Raw genomic sequence first — 20,954 nt, forward strand, 5'->3', positions numbered from 1 at the left:
GAAAGAACTGTTTTCAGGAAAAAGGAGAGAGGCTACCTTAAGTGGAGGCTATTTTTTTATCTTTTGGAAAAAGATGGTCAAGTGAAGAATTTGGAGGAGAATGGTTAAGTGGAAACAAATTCAAGTGCAAAATACAAGGATTTCTTTCTGTAATATAATTGCTACTTAGTAAAAATAAAAGTATTGTCATACTTATTCTTCAGATTCACACAGTCCGGTGTTGAGAGAACTCTTCACTAGATTCTCTTCTCTTAAATGCATTTGTGTGATGGAAATGCAGACAGAGCTTGTCCTTGATATTCACTGGTACCCTTTGTACAAACAGATTAGTTGCTCTACATATTTACTCCTGCATTTTTGAATGGGTGGCCCTTGACATCACTTGCTATTTAAATAGACTTCCTAACTATTGAATGCTTTCTGAGAAAGTTTTGACAACACACCATATTCAGAAAGTTAGAAAGCAGCAGCCTCAAATTCTGTGTAATCCAATGCTTTAATTTCACTTGTCTATGCTTGTTATGCAATTTTTGAAAAGTACTTGTAAGCATTAACATAGCTGTGCTTTTATGTTAGTGGTGCCTGTGGAGAAGTCAAACTGGCATTTGAGAAGAGCACTTGTAACAAAGTTGCGGTAAAGATAATCAATAAACGGAAGTTTATGGCAAGTGGTATTAGAGAGGCAGTAAGTATTTTTGTTTGTTTGTCTGTCTTTTGGCCATATTGCAGTGGTCCGGGAATATTTTGTAACCTCTCTGACTTCCCAGCTCTCTTCAACTAAAGAGGATTTTCTCACTTCATGTCTTCTGTATGTAATTTCAAAATGCCTTTGATCTTACAGAATCTATAGAGTTCTGTAGAAAGTGCTTGCTTTTATTCTTTGACCACTTTTCATTATGTTCATAATTTAGGACTGTTAATGTGGTGTCTATATAAAGGGTGGTGGGCAGTCTTGTGGGGTTTATCTCCTAAAATGCATCAGACAGGCACATCATAACCAGCGGAGTCTGACCAAAAATTTACAAACTCTGCTAATTTGTTGTATTCTCCATGATAATACTTTTTACCAAAATCGTATGAAGCCTTTTGGGAAGGGCTTTTAATGTGTCTAGTCTTGTAGCAGAAGCCTGAATTTGAAGGAGAAGAACAAGCCAAGTGGCTTTACTCCAACATGAGAAAGAGATCCAAGCAACTTCGTATCTATTACTCTAACTTAATTTTATATAAGGGTATAGAATAAACTTTGACGAAAAATACAGTTAGAGGCAAAAGTGCATGGAAGAAGGAGTTATGTAAGTTGTGCTGCTGTGGATTTACTGAAGTTAAATCAAGTTGGATTAACCTTATTAATTTCTTTGAGAAAATGGACTTCATACAATATACAGAATCTGTTCAAACTGACAAAGTATGTCATCGGGTACTGTATAGGAAACTACTACTAAGTCTGGAAAATATTTTTGTAAAGACAAAAATTCTAAGGTGGAAAGTAGCTGGCTGAGGAAAGGATGCCAGGAGGCTTCAGTGGGAGCAAAATTAGTTACTAGCGGAAGTTTTGAGAATTTGTCTTGAGAGAGTCTTCTGTGGTATAACATTTAGAGATTATGGCACAAAAAGTGGGAATATACTAATTCAACTCTTTGGCACTGACCCAAAGTCTCTGTTGACGGAAAGGAAGATTGCAGTGTCATGTATGAAGAACTGATACTTTTGTATGCTGGAGTAATAGAAGTTAGATAATGTTTAATAGTGCAAGATCGTATATGTCAAGATCAGTGACAATTTCTGCTATAATCTACACTTTTCCTAGTTCAGAGGAGGAGGTAGATATAGCTACTTGCAGATGAATATGTGACATCAATGTGATTGAAAATTGCAAAATGCAATTTTGGAACACTTCTAATAAGGATTAAGAAATGCTGTTATGAATTATAATTATTAAGAAATGCCATTGTACAAAACAGGTAGGACTGCATCTGGAATGTTGTATACGGATTTGATCAAGTGTGTTCAAAGATGATTGATTTGAATGGGAAGAAGAGCAAAAAAACCCTGCTGGGTTGATTTCATGAGTTGAGCCTAAGCCACAGATTAAAAGAATCTGTTTGTTATCTTGCAAAATAAAGGCTAGGAAAGAGTAGCATTTAATTTTAGGGTTGGCCCATATGGAAGGCATCTTGGAGGGAGGAAAGCTGTTCAAAGGACAATACCGATATATATTCACCAAGATTTTTTTTTTGGAGTTTGGAAATTAGGTGGAGGTTTCTAACCTGTAGTGAAATGACATGTCTGGAGCAATACCTTGCTACAGACAGTGAGAGCAGACTGTTCATTTAATTCACTGAAGGCACCTGATCAGTTTATGGAAAGAGATTGTATGTTATGGTCACTTAAAGTAGCAATGGACATGAAACGATGGTTTTTCTGGTACTGTCTCTTATTTCTTATGTGTCTTATTCCAGAACAGCACTGTCTTACCCAATATGATATTTGATTCTTTTAATAGAACCCAGCTTTTAATATCAATACAGAAATTGAAATTTTGAAGAAAATAGATCATGTGAGTATTACTATACATTTGTATTCCTTTTTGCTGCCTACTGTAGTTCTGTAGTTCACTGACCTTAGTGTAGTAACTAAGATCAATTTTATCTGTTTAGAAAGTATGTTAAAGGATGCATATAATTTTTCTTGTAAATAAGTCTATTGAACACTTCTTTTTTCTTCTTTTAAGTAAGCTATGTCTTTACAGATTTGAGGTTTTAAAACCTTGAATAACTGAGGTGTAAATTTGAGAAGAAACTTCACAGGAGAAATTTCAACCTGAACCATGTAGAAATCTTTCCTTGATGCGTGTTGTTGTAAATACTGCCAGATAGCCAAACAGAAAGATTGTTCCACTGGCATTGTTTTGAATTTGTATCCCCTCTTTCCCCTGCATCCCCCCTTGCCCAGCAAAAGGCATTTCTTTTACTTTGCTAAGTAGAAAGTTTGCATAGCTTAATGAACTTTCCCTTACTTCCCAATGTACTCTTGCATATAAAGAAAATATTGAGGGTGTGATAACTCACAACTGGAAAAAATAAGGATACTTTTTGAGCCGTACTCACCACAAGAGTTGAATGCTTTTGTGTGTGGAGGTACAGGGGAGAAGACAACAGACTTGAATGCTAAGCGTTTGCCAAAGCTTGGGGCACTAATCAGTTGTGTTAAGTGTTAGTTTAACTGGCATGGTTGAAATCATACTGAAATAGGAACTTTAGGATGATAAACTGTTGATAATGTTAGTTTTTACAAATGATTCTGCTTTTTTGTGTGTGTCCATTTGTGTGTTTTATTAGCCTTGCTTAATCAAGATCAAAAACTTCTTTGAAGCAGAGGATTACTACATTGTTTTGGAACTGTAAGTAACTTTTTTGAAAGTAAATGCATAAAAAGAAATGTTTTTCATAGCCACAAAGAATGTGTATAGTTCTGAACTCTGGGGTTTTTCTTGTTTGTTTTGTTTTATTTTTCTTTTGCTGGCCTCCACTGTTCTCTGAAACCTCTGTAAAATTAGGAACCAGGATAACCAGGAGAGTAATCCTTCTATACTTTGAAGGCACTTAGTGCCTGGATAGTTGCCCACTACGCTGCTGTTGTGGATTGCTGCTACTTTTTTGGTCTTGAGCTCGTAAGAGGAGGCTGATCAAAAATCTTGTAACAACTCCCAGTGAAGACTCAGGAGATTAGGCCTAATTCAGCAGTGCGTGTGCTGTGTTGAGGACGTTGCTCACTCATTTCCAGAAATATATTCATTCTCTGTAGCCAAAATAGCCAAATGTTTTGGTCTCAGTCTTGCCTAATGAGATGAATCTTTTGGAAGTAATATATTGACTTGTTACCTGCATTTGTTTTAGGATGGAAGGAGGAGAATTGTATGACAGAGTGTCAAGGCCAATCAAGATGAAAGAAACTACCTGCAAGTTGTATTTTTATCAGATGCTGCTGGCTGTAAAGGTACATAATCATGAATTCTACCAAGAAAAATATGGTTATGCATATGAATGTCAGTCAGATGAATTTTTCTGTCATTTGTAACTTCTGAAACCTGTGCAAGCAATCAGCACAGCGCTCTTAACAAGTTGGTTTAACAAGATTCTTCACCTCAGTGCAGCCAAAGAACATTCAAACACTCTTACTTATTAAAAACAGGGACTAAAATAGTAATACAGGTTGTGCTCATTGATGGCAGGATTATCATGTGAGACTTTTAGTAGTGTGTGGGCAAAGAGTCATCAGTGTAGTAGCCTTCAAAAAATTAGTGATTAGATGCTTTACTATGCACTCCTGAATAAGCATTTCAGTTCAGCAGACAACACATGAAGACTACTTCGATAATCTCAAATACTGAATATTAAGTCCTTAGATAAATTTCTTCTAAACTGATGAAACAGTAAGCATATTTCATTAGTAACTTCTGCAAGATTTTCTAACTTAATTGTCAAACTTAATTGTCTGGACCTGAATACGCTTTCAGATCAATTCTTTTCCTTTTTTCTTTTGACTCAATTTTAATATCTTGCAACTGCCAAAAATGGAAACTTAATAGTTGTTCTGTAGTAGGTATTAATAAATAATAAACCTAGAATTATTTTCCTCATTAGTGAGTAAACTATTGTATTTTTCCCCAATTCTCATTTTTTGGGACAGCCGCTCATATAATAAAAGTGGTGTCATTACCTTCCACTTCATAATGATACTATGTCTTCAGATAGAGTAAAGAAAAGCTTCCCTTCAGTGTAAATGTGAAGACATCTCTAGTACGTATTTTGTACTACTAGTTAGAATCAATGTTGTTCCTAGTTTTAACACAGGCTTCATTGTATCTTAATATATATTAGTCATTTATGACTGAACTTTTGATTCTTGCTTGCTGTCAAACATTCTCCTAATGAAGCTAGAATTCTATTCTCAGATTGGGAGCCAGTAGAAAACTGGGTAGTAGACTTGCATGTAGACTTCAGAACTCCGGATAAGGGAACAATTCTACACTTGCCTCAAGGAAGTAACTTTTTTCAAAATCCTTTGTATATTTAACCTGATGTTGATCTTCTATCTCCTCCTTACTCAGTTTTCCTAGTTGTATCGCCAGGTTTTTGAACCCCTTCTCAGCCTCCAGCTTTTTGGCAACTGAGGTGTTTTTTAAATCTGTCTACTATTACTCACCAGTGTGAGGACTGTTGTGGCATGGTGAATTTAACTGTCTTTGCAAACTGAAATGTGGACTTGTATTTAAGAGGGTATGATCATACAATAATAATGACTAAAAGAAAGGGCAGAGAGACGGAAAACCAGAATTCCTACAAAGGCAACATAGAACTTTAGTCTTCCTTAGTTCTGTTGCTTTTACTGAGATGAAGAAAGAAGTATAGCTTTCCAGTGAATGGGAAGAATGGAATACCTTGCCAGGTCTACATACTGTGCTTGCATCGAGATTTGACATTTGAAGCATAATGGTTTCTAAGGTTGTTTTTTTGTTTGGTTGGTTTTGGTTTGTTTTTTTTAAGGAGAGTCATAAGCTGTGTAGGTTTAAATGCATGCATGCCTCTTACACAACCATTCAGTTATCCTGCGATTGCTTTATGAAAAATTGGAAAGCTTACATTTAAAAAAAACTTATTAGTGTGTTTTTCTTTGATTGTACATCTGTATATATCTAGTATCTTCATGACAATGGAATTATACACCGAGATCTAAAGCCAGAGAATGTGCTACTTTCATCTTCTGAAGAGACATGTCTTATAAAGGTAAGGAAACTTATATTTTTTCTTGTTCATTTAGAAACTTGGGAGTATTCCTTCCCATTCTCCTCAATATTTAGTTAAACATAGCAAAAAAAAAAAATTATGGAATTAGTCATACAAACTATGAAGTAACTTAAAACATTGAGGTTTTTTTAATAATTTCAATTTTATTTCTCTGGATATTTCAACCCATACACTTATCTAAGAACAACTGAGAAATGTTGTGCTTGTATAGCACTTAATTGAGTACACAGCTTCAAATGTCAATACTTTTTTTTTTCAGTAAAATCTAAATTATTGAATTACAGACAGCATTTCCACAAATATCCAGGCTCTATGGTGACGGGGGGTTTGTTGTTGTTGTTGGGGCTTTTTTTAGGGGGGAGAGTGTGTAGGGTTGGGGTTTTATTGTGGGTGTTTTTTGTGGCTAGGTTCCTCCGCCCCCCCCCCCCCCGATAAAGTGCTGAATAGATTTGCATGCTAAACTGCTTATTTTTCAAGTAATCTCTTCTAATAAGCTACAATTCCTTTATTCTGTGGTTGTCCATTTACATCCAAATCTGAGAGTACTTTTTGCTAGTGTAAAGCGTGATGCTCTGTCATATTTCTCCCTACTCCTCCTCTCCCCTCCTCAGTTGTTGTTTACTGAATACTTAATAAAGTTTGGGGTAAATATTGTTCATAGTCATGTACTGGAACTGACTTGTAAGGAAGAAACTTAATGTTACCTCCTGATGTATGTTGACAATGTGGTATGTTCTAGTACAATCAATCCTAATATGTAATGTTGTGTTACCATTTTTAAATACAAGATTACAGATTTTGGACAATCCAAGATTCTTGGAGAAACTTCTCTTATGAAAACATTGTGTGGTACTCCCACGTATCTTGCTCCTGAGGTTCTAAATTCACTTGGGACTGCTGGATACAGCCGAGCTGTGGACTGCTGGAGTTTAGGAGTTATTCTTTTTGTATGGTAAGATACTGTGTAGATGCTACCTTCACTGGGCAGTCGTTGACATACATGGCTCGAGACTTGGCAACTTCAATATCTTTATTAGGAAGTGAAAGTGTGTTTAAAACTATATACGTGTAAAAGACGCTATGATAGCAGATGCTTTAAAATGTGTGATTTCAGTGTTTCATTCGCTATGACAAAATCTGTGTTATTTAACTTGTTTTCTTCTTTTATATAGCTTGTGTGGATATCCACCATTTAATGAGCAAAATACTCAACTGTCTCTGAAAGATCAAATCACTCGTGGAGAATACACGTTCATTCCAAAAGAATGGAAGCATGTATCAGACATGGGTATGGCTCCGTTACAGTGGGTAGCAGAATATCTAGCTCTTTTCTTGTAGTTTTCATTTTAACTTCCTTCCAGCTGTATGGCACATTGCATGTTGATATGTTTAGTTTTTAAAGTAGTATCTTAAAAATGTGTTGTTTTTTTTTTTTAACTTCAAAGTTGAAGCATTAGAAAGAGCAGATACGTTTTCACTGAAGAGATTTCTTAGTAATATTTAGCTTTATTAACTACAGAAGTACACAGTTTGTGGGCACATACCTCTACTTTTCCTCTTCGCTTTTTCTTCTGACTTTATCAAGTTGGTCTGCAAACTTTGCCTTACTTAAAGATTCTTCAAGTGTTGAACCAAAAATGCCAGGAATTTAAGGGATATGAGTTAGAATTCCAAGAGAGAAACGTTGAGAGTAATTTCATGGTGCTAATCTTTGAGCTTAAAGTGTCAGCCACATTTGTGGAATCAACTATTAAGTTTGGCCCACTCTAAGGTAAGTAGTCTGCAAAACTAATTGAGTTTTTGCATAGCAAACTAAAATGATAATTACTGTCTGCATGCTTTTCTTCTTCAGGACATTTTATATGCACAAAATAATTGTAGTATTTGCCTTGGATACTCCTTTGTATGTGCATGGGAGTTTCTAGTAAATTATGTGATAATTCTTTTTCTAATAAACTTACCAAATATAACTCCTTCCTGAATTATTTGAAGCTTATTCAATAATAAGTCGGACATATATGAGAATGGAAATTATGTTAAGGTTGTACATAGTCCTAATGGTATGTATAACAGAATCAGATACAATGAAAAGTAAATCTTGCCAAAATTCCTTTATGGGAGATTTGGAGTCACAAAATATGACATAAATGCCATATTTTTCACAGTGTCTATTAAGCAGTTTCCTAAGAAAATAAAGTTTATGTGATTATGTTGAGCATACATGTGTATATCTTGTCTCTTCTCTCCCATCTTCCCAGACAGATAATCTGCTTTCCAGGACACCGTAAACCAGGAAACTAAATTAAGCTGTCTTTGCTTGTCCACAGTAATACTAAAGCTTTTAGGAAAGTGCTGAACTTCCTGTGTGTGCCCAGAACATAAATTGTGGACATGCTCAGTATATCTACTGGCAGTTTTGGTATACTGAAAAGTGTTGAATCATGTGCACATGAAGGAAAAATGGTTATAGTCTGCAGCCCTCCCTATGCATAGAAAAAATAAAAGTGATCTGCCCAGCCAGTATTTTTGGGCATTGTTCTGAAGTCTTATAAGACACATTGTTGCATATAGCTTTGGTGTATGCATATTGCAGAACTTATTTTCAGGTAATTAATTTATTGATCATGTGCCAACCAACTCTCTTTATTATCTTAGCTCTGGATCTTGTGAAGAAGCTGTTAGTAGTGGATCCAAGCAAACGTCTTACAACAGAGGAAGCCTTAGAGCATCCTTGGCTTCAGGTAGGAATTGAGTCTTAACTGAAGTACAGCAAAGCTGGGTTGTTCTGGGGATAACTTCTTGATGTAAATTCAAAGGCAGTTCAATAGCCTCAGCGTTATGAGGTTTTGTTGATAGGGTGTAATTTGCTTCTGCAAGGGGGCAGGGCAACACTGAATACTCTGGTCACCAGAGATGTAATGCGTACCTGCTCCTGCTCCTTCTGTGGAGAATACCATAAAAGGGATACAATGATGGGCAATGAGAGCTTCAATTCTTTAGCTTCATGGGAGTAACAACTGTTATCTTAAGTCAGAGCTTAAGTTTGCCTGTCCATAGGTTGTCTCCGACAGTAGCCAGCAGAAGAGCAAGTATCATTTGGTGCTTCTCATGGGCATGCACTGCTGCCTGCCTGCCAGCTGGCTATACGTTTTCTGCTAGCTGCTGTAAGACCGGTGACATCCTGCTGCCTACCTACAGAAAGAGAAGAGAGAAAGAAAAGGCCATAAGTTTAGGAATTATTTGTTTGTTTTACTGGCATTGTCGATGACATGTAAGAAGAGGAGCCATCAGATCCCAACCTGTAGGATGGCATTAGCCCACATACTGTAGCCACCACTTTCCTGTTGGACAACTCTAAACCAAACAGAATGAGCATCTTGAACAGACTTCTTCCATGTCTCTCTGTTGGAAGCAAGATGATCTTGTAGCACCTTGTTGTGTGTCAAAGCCTTTGTGTGATGGAGCCTTCTCTTTCTTGCAGCATACAGAACAGAGTTGCTTCTTTGCTCTCCCAACAAGCAAATGCTGTCTCTGCAGCACACAGACTTTCTTCTTTTCCTGTTCTCCTTGTCTTTTCCTCTTGCAATGGCAACTAGACCCCCTGTTGTTTTTCAATGTGTTTATTTTCTTGGCCCCTGTCGCTGGCAAAGCCTTCATTAGCTCTCACCCCTTCCTATTGCTGCTTTTACATCATGGTATGCTTCTTGGTCTTTTAGTTCCATGGTCCTTTTCAACTGTTGTTGCTGCTATTTGTAGTCTTGTGTCCTTGCCTGATGCTGTTCAGTGCCTTTTCCCACCCTAAACACATCTTTGCTTGATTTCCCTTTTAATTTGACTTCCCCTTTGCCCTCCACCTTGTCATCAGGTCTCCATATGAAGGTTTTACCTTGCCACATCATGCATTCTTCTGCCAGAGAGAAAAAGGAATCAGTAACCTGCCCTTGCCCTTGCCCTCCCCCTCCTTTCCCCAAAGCAGCCACACTATCCTTAGTTTTACGTCTGTTGCCTTTTCTCTTTGTTATCTGGATAATGTATTGTCTTTGTGGCTTAACTGTCTAACAGCACTGCAGCTCACATGACTTCATATACCTTCTCTGCACAGGTTGAGGGCATTTCTCAGCCTTGACCAATTTGATTACCTCCTGATGCAGCCTGACCCATGCTAGAATGTGTCTTATTGCTAACTGTGTCGGGACCCTTGGCAACAGCCATAAGAACTTGTATAGGAGAGCTTTTTGTTCTCTTGGTCTCATGATCTTTATTACATCGTCATATAATAAAGGTGTCTCAAAGCAGCTTGGGTCCTTGCCAAGTAATGTAATTCTCTCAGACTAAATCCATGATATCTCATGGTTGATGCATCTTCAGTAACCTGTATTCAGGTAAGGGAGAAGGACGCAGATTCTATAATTTGTCCAGCTGGAAGAAGGCGTTTCAGTTTATATGTTCACTATTCTGTGGCTACCCCATGGATGTTTGACTCTGGATCATGTTTTATAGGCATTGTAGAGTACTGAAGAGTTCTGTCAAGCTAAACTAGGTCCTGTTTCAGCCTATCACCTTTAGCTAAGTAGTGTGTCAGGACTCCTGCAGTCCTGTCATCTCTGGCCTTTCCATCAAAACAGCTGTGTGTTCTTTGTGCGAGGAAGATGAAAATGATTTTGATATTAAGAGAATCAGAATTCAGTGGTCCTAATGGTAAATACCAACAATGAGCTCCTCATGGGCTCTGCTCGAGAAGACTTGGAATAGGTAGAGCTTGCAAATATCTGCCTGGGTCAAGATGGTAGATTAGTGGTTGAGCACAAGTGATAGTTACAGTTTTTTCTACTTCCGTGCCATGCCATCCAGCAAGTTGCAAGTCTGTTGCTCTATTTAATGCCAGCTTTTCTGTCACTAATTCCTTCCTACCAGCCAGCTGGCTTTTGCTGGAAGGTGTGGTGCCAGCTTAACAGCAGAGGCTGACAGGCCTCTCTGTCTTTATTTTTGTTGAAGGATACTGGTATTAAGCTGCTCCTCTCCATACTCTGGTCCTGCTTCAACACACTTCGTATGCCTCCATGACCTGCTCTGAATTTAATGGAAAATCCTGGATCTCTGGAATTTTTTCTCAGAAAATAAAGCCCAGTCTGCATCTGTAGCTAGTCTGTACTTTTAAATTTGTAGTCCCTGCAGAGAGGACTGCAAAAAACGCTTGGACCATTCTGCTGAATACCTTCTGTCAATACAGCCAGCAGCTTCTGCATCCTTTCTGAGACACCTCTTCTCAGAACTCTTTAACATCTGAGAATCAAGATCCAAGTCTGATTGTGGTTCTGATAGGATGGACTTCCTCCTCTGAGCATTGTAACAGTCTCACTTCCTCTTGTTTGTGTGGGCAGGCAGTGCAGAATCCTGCAGTTTGTTTCTGGCAAGTGTCCAGGACTACTATGTTCTTACTATGATGAGTATGAATAAGTGTCAGTGGTTTGGGAACCCTCTGAGTAGGAGGTGATGGTTTCCCTGCCTCCTGTTACAGTCTAGTTAGGCTGGTGAGAGGTAGTCTTTAGGTGGTCTTTTATTAATTTTGGCACTCCAGAGGTGACCACTGGGCCTATGAGCTCTCCTGGATATTTTTGCTTGAGGAGGCTGAAGAAAGTCACCCTGGCCACACAACAGGTTCTATTTACTCATGCTGAACATAATGCTATTCGTATTCCCCCACTGGGAACAGTGTCTGGTTTCAGATGCTTAGGTAAAGAGCATAAGAAACAGGGTGGAAGCCAGGGAGTATCACTCAGTGCTCAACAGCTGGTGGCTTCCTGAGACAGAAAATGCATTTGGATGACTGTTTTTAAGTCATTAACTTGTCCTAATTATACTGCTGGGCATCAGAAAATTCTTCCTGGCATTCCTGGCTTTTACTACTGTAGTTTTGTGTGTAACTTCTACAGTGAGTTAATGGATGTAGATTCTTACATTTAGATTATAATTCTGAGCAGGAAAGGTTATTGATAAACCATGCTACACTGATTTTAACAATCGCTGGTATGCGTAATGGGAAAGGGGAAATATATGACAGTGATTTAGACAAGCTAAGAATTTGAGGTATTTCAGTATGTAAACTCAAGCTGTTAGCATCTTCATTATATATTCCCTTTAGGGACACCTCTTACTGTTATGTTTAATTTTGAAGAGAGGACAAGAAGTTTCAGAAAACATACCTGCAAATCCAAATGTCATCTGGCATTCAGATGCCATTCCTTAAACTGTTTCCCTTCATGGGCTGTTACTAGAGTATCAGTTGTTTACAGGTGACGTACACTGCCTGCTTGGAAGGCCAACATCCAATATGTTCAGTTCTAGATATCACATACGTTGAATACTACCACCAAAAGAGCTCCTTGAGTCCTGTTACTGTGAGTAGTGAGAAGGAGTTACTGGCTCCCCACTCCCTCTTGTGTTGCCTGTAAGTATTGTCTTTAAAAGTTAGTATGGAAAAAACACAACAGACACATACTTTATGCGTACAGCTAATGCCTGTTAGCCCTCTCTAATGATTTTGGGTCCACTAGGGAATTTTTCAGATACTAAAAGTAAGCATGTTCGCCAAACAAAACTTAATTTCTACAGCTTTATTTAAACCAATAGTGCGTTCGAATTAGCGTTTTAAATACCTGTGCTGTTTACTCCATTCTTTGCTTAAATCTAAAACCTTAAAACTTAGTGGGCTGCTTAAACCTAAGTACTACTCAGTGGAGATGTCTACCTGTATTTACCAGGTACTTAGTAAAACATTTTTCAAAGGCATATAAACAATTAATTGCTGTTTCTGCCTCTGAAAACTTCACTGGGATCTTTTGAATGGGACAAGATTAGTTTGATGTGAACAGCCAGTTTATTTTATCTGGAATTGGGACTTGTCTTTTCCAGTGTCACTTGTTTTGACTGTGGCTACATTTGAGTTGATGGGTAAGGTAAGATAAATATTTTTCCATTTATATAACAAACACCAGAGTTTTTCTTCAGCATACAACCAAAGCCTTTTTGTATCGCTTAAGAATATACTTAAACCAAAAAAGGAAATACTGCAATACTCCATAGCTTAGAAAAATAACCCCCTCCCCTGCCTTCACCCAAAAAACCCAGTTAAAACACTTGAAATCCTTAGGAGCTCAATGATCCTTATTTCTAATTGTCTCTAGCAGTGAATGTCCCATTCACTTCTCTTTGAGTTTCCCAATCTTTGCTGTGATAATGGAACAAAATTATACAACCTGTTAGCTTTGGTCAGTTGTTTAGAATAAATGTCTGGTTTTGGTTCTACATCAGTTGTTCAGTTGGTGAACACACAGTCACTGCTCAAAGCTCAGCCAAAGGAAATGATCTGTATTAAATCACGATGAGCAGCATACTTCATTTAGTCCTGGAAGGGTTTAAAGACCTGATTTCAGGTTTGGAAGTCTGATTTAGGGTTTGCAGTTAATCCATAGCAACCCATTCTAATAAAATTCCTGCAGGAGAAATTGCTGAAACTAGAGAATGAGACTTTCTTTTTAAAACAGGGAGTATACTATGTCAACTAAATGTCTTGTTTGCACTGATTTCCTGTTCCCTGAGGTTGCCCAGCATATACCAAGAGCACCCTGGTCACTGGCAGCTGAAGCAGAATGAGGTTACATGCTAGCTTTTTCTCTTGAAACATGCCTGACTTTCTGCTAAACTAGCTTCTGTTAACAAAGGATCTCTACTGCCCTTCTCTGCTCTTAATGCTTCTGCAGCCAGGCCTGTTCCTGCACAATCGAGACTAAGTCCACTTCTTTCGCAGTGCATCTCTCCCAGACACTTTCCTTCCACTAATGGCAGCTTCTGACTTACCACTTCGGGTAAATAGAGAATGAATTGTGCTATCCAGTGAACTTCTGTAGAGATATGAATGCTCTATTAATAATATAATATTTGTTGATGACCATTTTGGTTTATCAGAAGGGAAACTTCACTTTAGTGAAATGCTTGCCCAAATTCTGAATATTTGCTTTCCAAATGTTTCAATTTACAACCTTTAATATGTTCTATGGAGTTACTTATGTTAAGGATAACTGTGGGATGCTTTTTAAGATAACGTTTTGTTTCAAAGTTTGGTGTGTGGGGTTGGTTGGTTGGTTTGGTTGGTTTTAGGGTGTGGGTGTTCTAGCTGGTTCTTCTCTATGTACTGTGTACAACAGGTTTGCTGGGAGGGTGGGGGGAGAGTAATGAAAACTACCCAAATTTGGGATACTGATGAAGCTGAGCTAGTAGAAGTGAAAATATGCTGTTAGAAAGGGAAGTCATTATAAGAACAGAATGTAAGACTATAAGGAAAATACTTGTTTTTCCAAGAGTGATTAATTCTTTTTTGGTGAAAGCAGGCCCCAAGTTCTGATGAGGCCTCTTCTGATAAGGCTGACTAATGAATTACCTGCACAAACTCCTAGCCTGTATGTTCTATTCTTTCAATGTTGTTATACTTTGAATGGTACTGCAAGTTCAGTTTTAGCTTGACTAGTATAAGCCAAGTAGTTATTGAGGAGAAACTGTTTCTTTGTAGAATGAAATAGAACTATTTTTCCTTATATCTAGTCTGAATCTACCCTCTTTTAGTTTAAAACCATTACCCCTTGTCCTCTTGCTACAGGCCTTATTAAAAAGTCTGTCCCCATCTTTCTTATAAGCCCCCTTTAAGTACTGAAAGGCCGCAATAAGGTCTCCCTGGAGCCTTCTCTTCTCCAGGCTGAACAACCCCAACTCTCTCAGCCTGTCCTCACAGGAGAGGTGTTCCATCCCTCTGGTCATTTATGTGCCCTCCTCTGGACCCTCTCTAACAGGTCCATGTCTTTCCTGTGCTGAGGGCTCCAGAGCTGGATGCAGTACTCCGGGGGGGGGGGGGGTGTGTGTCTCACGAGAGTGGAGTAGAAGGGGAGAATCACCTCCCTTGACCTGCTGGCCACAATCCTTTTGATGCAGCCCAGGATGCAGGTGGCTTTCTGGGCTGTGAGCACACACTGCCAGCTCGTGTCCAGCTTTTCATCCACCAGCACCCCCAAGTCCTTCTCCGCAGGGCTGCTCTCGATCCCTTCATCCCTCAGCCTGTATTGATACCAGGTGTTGCCCCGACCCAGGTGCAGGACCCTGCACTTGGCCTTGTTGAACCTCATGAGGTTCACAAGGGCCCACTTCTCCAGCTTGTCCAGGTCCCTCTGAATGGCATCCCATCCCTCAGGCGTGTCCACTGCACCACTCAGCTTGGTGTCATCTGCAAACTTGCTGAGGGTGCACTCGACCCCACTGTCTATGTCATTGATGAAGATAGTAAGCAGTACTGGTCCCAGTTCAGACCCCTGAGGGACACCACTCATCACTGATCTCCATCCAGACATTGAGCCGTTGACCACTACTCTCTGGATGTGACCATCCAGCCAATTCCTCATCCCCTGAATCGTCCACCCATCAAATCCATATCTCTCCAATTTAGAGAGAAGGATGTTATGGGGGACTGTGTCAACGGCCTTACAGAAGTCCAGATAGACGACATCCATAGCGCTTCCCTTGTCTGCTGATGTAGTCACTCCATCATAGAAGGCCACTAGGTTGATAAGACAAGACTTGCCCTTGGTGAAGCCACATTAGGAAGGTGTTTATTTGGAGGAAAGTGGGGAACCTCCTTTTCTCCTTTATTCATTCATTCTTTAATTGCTGATCCATTTCATTAGGCAAAATATAAGCTTTTCCCTTAAATATTCCATATACTACTTACAGTTACTGCTTTTTTTCACAGGATGAGGATATGAAGAGTACATTTCAACAGCTACTTGCTCAGGCATGTGCCAATATGAATCCACCACAAACATCAAAAATGGTATGTGTAACAGATTATTTGAAGATTAATGCTTGATGCATAGAGAAACTAGATTTCAAAATAATCCATAATAAGAAAATCAATTAATTTTGAGAACTTAGAGAAACATGCATTTTGGCTGTATGTAGCAGTCTGCTAATTATCTCTGCTTTCTGAATAGAAGCAATGGACTTTTGTGCTTTGGCAAGACACTTTGTTTAAATGTATAGAAACAGTGTCCTAGGCTTTAAAGGATTATTCATATATTTAAAATTAAATTGTTGAATATGCATGTTTTGATGGATTCAAGTCATGAATGTTTAGTATGCAAGGAAAAATTCTCATGTTAGTGAAAGTTTAGAATGGTATTGTGACATTCATTACGAGATGCTAATGAGGAGAATTTTAAACAGTAGTGGAAGATAAAGCTGGGGGCAGTGTCTTACATGAGAAGGATCAAATATAACTAGATGGATCTTGGTCGATAAACATATGTTAGTCATGCTGCTTTTTTGGGCACAGAAAGGAGACTTTATCCAACATCTGTAATTCTGTAGCAAGCAAAACAGTTAGGCTCTGTCTTACCTGATTTCATGTAGCCATCCTGCTGTATTTTTGTTTTAGCCAGCCACGACAAGAAAGCGTCTCCATGAAAATGAGGAAGAATCTGGCTCTAAGCGTGCTGTTCCTTCTACATCATTTCAGAAAATGAGGTGAAAAAAAAAGAAAGTGACTTTTGTTAATCATAGCTTTTTTTATGGAAAACAGAATTTTTATTTAAGAAAAATCTTAATAATGGAATAACTGTTGAAGATGCAATTGCTAAATAAAAATAACTTTGTAAGACTGAAGTGACTGCTGTGTATGCATGAGAATCTACACAGTCATGTTCCATTTCATCCAGCTGTCTGACTCAAGGAGAGTATCAGAAAAACTCATGAACTAAGTTACTAAAAATTTTTAGGCTATCTTCATCACCACCTACACTCTTTGTTTCTTCTGTTCCAGTTTCTAGGTTAGGCATGGAAATAATGCTTAGTCCTCACAGATGAGAAAGGAATATTAAGTTTGCTGAGCTTTTGCCTGAGACACAGTAGTACCTGACACACAGTGCTGCCCACAGACTTCTGAGGACGCTTCACAGAATCATAGAACACCAGGTTGGAAGGGACCTCAAGGATCATCTGGTCCAATGTTTCCTGGCACAAGCACGGTCTAGACAAGATGGCCCAGTGCCCTGTCCAGTGAATCTTACAAGTGTCCAATGTCGGGGAATCCACCACTTCCCTGGGGAGATGATTCCAATGGTTGATTGTTCTCATTTTCCTCTTGTGAGCAATTGGAATCTCTCCAGGAATAACTTGCACCCATTACCCCTTGTCTTTTCCATGTGACTCCTTGTAAAAAGGGAGTCTCCATCTTCTTTGTAGCCACCCTTTAAGTACTGGAACAGGGTGATGCTTACAATATTCTGTTTCGATGTAAAACTACTGATGGAGCTTCAGGCGCTCTGGACTTCAGATAAAGCTAAATACTAAATACTGGGCTGGCAGACTCAACAGTGTTGTGAAATGGTTGATGGGCTTTCAAAGCAAAAGTTATCATCTGTGTGTAGTTTCTAACCCGCCTCTTCTTGAAAAGTGTGTGCTATGTTTATTGCCCTTAGGATGGACTGAGTAAGAGGAAACACAAAAAGTGATGTAAGGAAGATGTATAAGTTTCTCCCAGAGAAGAACTAGGAATTGAACTGAGAGAGAGAAAATTTTTGATTTGCTTATCTGTTAAGTGAACATTTTGGACTGTGTGCCTCTTGCTAAAGGATATTAACTTCATTATTGACTAAGAGAGAGCAATTTAGTAACTTTGTTCTAAAACATGCATGTTCTGGTTAAAGGCATTTACTGTAAATTGATTTGGAAAGGATAAAGCCTAATGTGTTATGAAATAAACCAATGTCAAGGAGGAATTAAGACATTCATGTGTCAGGTTTTCCCATGTGTACCTATTGCAGAGATCTTGTGTGTTTTGAGATCTTTGATGTTAACCATTGTTAATGATAAAATGGCAATTCTTGCACATTCTTATTTTTCTTAATGAACTGGACGGAGGAACATCCATGGGCATCTGGATGAAAAAAATACTGCTGGTTCAAATCCACTCCAGATTACAGGGGTGATAAAACAGAAGAAATGCATGTCTGTCCTCTAATGACATTCCCTTTCTGGTGCACATGTGTGATTGAGGATGTGCCCATCAAAGAGTTCTGGTACTTACTGTCGCTCATCTGAAGTAAAGGGAACACTCAGCTGCCAGTTGCTAGATAAAAGAATCGTAAAAGGACTTGGTGTGTTTGGGCTAGGTTTGTGATCTGGTGTACTGGAAAAGCCAATACCTCGGGGATTTGGTTACCAGTGATTTTAAAAAGACCTGCATCGTTACAGATGAGAAGATAATTCACATAATTCTGCAAGTTAACTGTAATTGGTCTTTAGATAGAAATAGAAAACTTCTATAATTTATTCCTCCATCTTCTTTACATCCCACTATTGTTAGATTATTTTTTTAACTGCTTTGCTTGGATCCTTTCCCTGAGTCCTGACTAAGATCTGCTTTCTAATGCAATCTTAATTTTGATCTCACTCATTTGAAGTCAAGCCTTTGAGCCGATGGCTGTGTGTTCATCATTTTATTGCAGAAAGCTTTCTGAAGTTTCAAACTCTTACATTTTTTCCATAAAAGAGTAAGTTTGGGAGGTGTTATTAAATTCCACTAAGGTAAAGTGGCATCCAATTTTCACTTAGACAAGAAATTATAACTTCTTTATTATGTATTATTCATAGCACGAGAGTCTTCAGCATAATTGGCTTGCCCGTTCATTTCAACAGGCATGGGTCTACAGCATTTGGAAGGCTCCAGTTTAGATGCCGGTTGTACAGAAGTGATGAGAAGGCAAAGGATGAGCCCAGCTGTGCCTGGTAAGAGCAAGGCCATCAGTGACCAGTGTCACTGCCTGAAATCTGCAGAGGTGCGATGTGGAACCCCACTTACCCTCAAGCAGCTGTTGCCAAGGCTGCTGCTGCCTTTGGGAGATGGTCTTCCACCTTTATGGCAATACAACGATTCTCCGTGAAGATGGGGCTTGGAAGTGTTCGCGGCGAGTCAGCTGAAGAGGCAGGCTGCTTACTTTTTTTGTGTGGCTCGTCCTCAGCCCCGCCCGGCCACCGAGCGCCCGGAGCTGCGGGAGAGGAGAGGCGCGGGCTGCCTTGGCGGGAGCGGGGCACAGCAGAGCGACCTGCCTCGGGCCGGAGGCCACGGCCGGCTCGGGGAGGCCGGGCTCCAGCCGCAGGACGTCCGGCGCAGGGCTGCGCCGGAGCGGGCCTGGCGCCGTCAGGCGGGGGGCGTCCGGGGTCCGAGCGGAGCCCAGCCCCGGGGGCGGGGCCGGGGCCGGGGGCAGTGCGGTTCCCTCAGAGCCGGGCCCGGAACGTGGCGCCGTGGGCCGGGCGGCCGGAGCGGGATCGGCCCGGCGGGGGGCGGCGGCGGCCCCCCGAGGAGGAGGAGCCGGAGCGCGATGGAGCAACAGGCGCCGCCGCCCGCCCTGCCGGGGGCCGTAGCGGGGGGCCGGGCTCGGCGGCGGCGGGAGCGGGACGCGGAGCCTCCCCGGGTGAGTTGACGCCGGACGGACGGCGTGCTGTAGCGGCGGCGGGAGCGGCCCCTCGGCCCGGCCCATCGCCAGGCGGCCGAGGAGGCGGGAAGGAGTCGCCGGGCCGGGCCGGGCGCGATCCCTGCCCGCGGGCGTCGGAGGGAAGTTGCGGGGCGCGGGCGGGCCGCTGTCCTAGCCCGGAGGGGGGGGGAGCCCGCGGGGCGGGCGCAGGCCCCGCGGCCGGCGGGGCGGCGGGCTGGAGCCCGGGCGGCGGCGAGGTGAGGGGCAGGACGGCGGCGGGGCAGCTCCCCCGGCGGGCCGCGGGCGTGCCGGGGGAAGCGGCGGCGGTCGGCGGGTGCCCGGCGGGGCTCCGGGGCCGCCAGGCCTCGGGTGCAGCCGCGGTCGCCTGGCCGAGCGCTCGGCTCCCTTCGCCCTGGACTTCTTGACGGGCTGGGAGCGGTGCCGCCTTCCTCGGAGCCTCTGCCTCCGCCGGCGGGCCCGGGCCAGCCGCCCGCCCAGCCCCGCCGCCGGCGGGCCCGGCGGAGCGCAGCGCTGCGGGCGGGGAGCTCGGCCGGCCATCGGTGCTGCCCGAGCCGGCGCTTGGCCGTCGCTCAGGGTCTGCGCGACCGCGGCGGTGGGTGAACTGCCGGGACCTGCTGTCGCCGGTGGACAAGTATTTCCATGTACGTGTTCTAGCCTGCACTTCGCCAGAGTGGGCACCCTTATGCGAGAGAGAGAGCACGGCTATCAGCATGAAAATTATGTTCTCTCTGGGGTCCCGGATAAGCAAAACCTAAGTTTATCTTGTTAAAATCTCGAAATTCTTTGGTGAGTGTGCCAGGTGTACTTTGCAGCGCTGCAGAGTTTGTTACCCTGTTGGAACTCATGGTACGGACACACGTTCTCAAGCAGACTGTACCTCAACTGGGCATGCCGGCCGTTGAAGAAGTTGTCAGTAACTTACTTGATTATAAGAGCTTTGTTCCTTACAAAATTTGGAATCCGGAGACTGGCTTCAGTCAGTGCATCTTGGATGACAGCAAATGTGGTTAATGCGGTTCTGTTCGTTCACTGGAATGCAGGTTGGCGATTAAGGATGAGCTGCGTTATGCCTGTCAGCAGCCCATGCTCCTGTAGTTTGATGTTGCAGCCATAGGGATATCCCTGGTTGTCCCCAGTGAACGGAGAGTTGAAATGGCTGGGTTTCTGTGCCTTCTCGTCCTTCCTCTTGGAGCTGTTCATGTTTATTTTTGGATATCTTTCATTTTTCTTGGAGGTTTGCACAGTCTTAGGCAATGTCATCCCTCTTGTGCTTTCTTCTGGTGTTGAACAAGAGCTCTTCAGGTGCTAATTAAACCCTTTATAGGCTCTCTGAAAAGAGTTTTTTGATAAATGGATGAGTGGGTGTGCCTTGAATATTGAAAGGTTTTTGTCAGCAGTACGGTTGGAAATCTTCCCTTTTTTGGGGGGATTGTCTGATATAAACACACAGTCATGTGGTTTTTTGAAGTCCTAGGTCATACTAGTGTATAAGACTACTGATTATTATTAGCGATAACATCATTAATGATTATTATTACTGATACTCTGTACTATCCAAATCTTAATTGTCAAGAGGCAAAATGCACTGCTGCAACAGCATCAGTCTGCGTAT

General features: G+C 41.3%; 2 protein-coding genes and 1 long non-coding RNA gene across 12 annotated transcripts in view; 2 read left to right on the forward strand and 1 right to left on the reverse strand.

Annotated features, from left to right (window-relative positions):
- The window catches only part of CHEK2 (checkpoint kinase 2), a 22,993-nt gene extending 5,348 nt beyond the window's left edge, over window positions 1–17,645 (forward strand). For 3 of the 10 annotated variants that reach the window (XM_072880127.1, XM_072880119.1, XM_072880126.1), the window contains exons 6-16: window positions 577–685; window positions 2,504–2,557; window positions 3,339–3,400; window positions 3,897–3,996; window positions 5,700–5,786; window positions 6,596–6,759; window positions 6,980–7,095; window positions 8,463–8,548; window positions 15,601–15,681; window positions 16,285–16,373; window positions 16,669–17,645. In XM_072880127.1, coding sequence (XP_072736228.1) covers window positions 577–685; window positions 2,504–2,557; window positions 3,339–3,400; window positions 3,897–3,996; window positions 5,700–5,786; window positions 6,596–6,759; window positions 6,980–7,095; window positions 8,463–8,548; window positions 15,601–15,681; window positions 16,285–16,373; window positions 16,669–16,675 — 955 coding nt within the window. In that variant the 3' untranslated portion in view covers window positions 16,676–17,645. The other 7 variants (XR_012045269.1, XR_012045268.1, XM_072880121.1 and 4 more) reach the window with 7 other exon arrangements.
- On the reverse strand, window positions 7,013–19,332 carry LOC140659903 (uncharacterized). Its single transcript, XR_012045270.1, has 3 exons — window positions 18,709–19,332; window positions 16,246–16,351; window positions 7,013–8,999 (listed from the first exon to the last, which is right to left on the reverse strand). It is a non-coding gene; the product is annotated as an uncharacterized lncRNA (long non-coding RNA).
- The window catches only part of TTC28 (tetratricopeptide repeat domain 28), a 206,718-nt gene continuing 204,892 nt past the window's right edge, over window positions 19,129–20,954 (forward strand). The window contains exon 1 of the mRNA XM_072880117.1: window positions 19,129–19,321. Coding sequence (XP_072736218.1) covers window positions 19,229–19,321 — 93 coding nt within the window. The 5' untranslated portion in view covers window positions 19,129–19,228. The remainder of the gene's footprint in view (window positions 19,322–20,954) is intronic.

This window comes from Ciconia boyciana, chromosome 15 (assembly GCF_034638445.1).
Source record: "Ciconia boyciana chromosome 15, ASM3463844v1, whole genome shotgun sequence".
Taxonomy (NCBI): Eukaryota; Metazoa; Chordata; class Aves; order Ciconiiformes; family Ciconiidae; genus Ciconia; species Ciconia boyciana.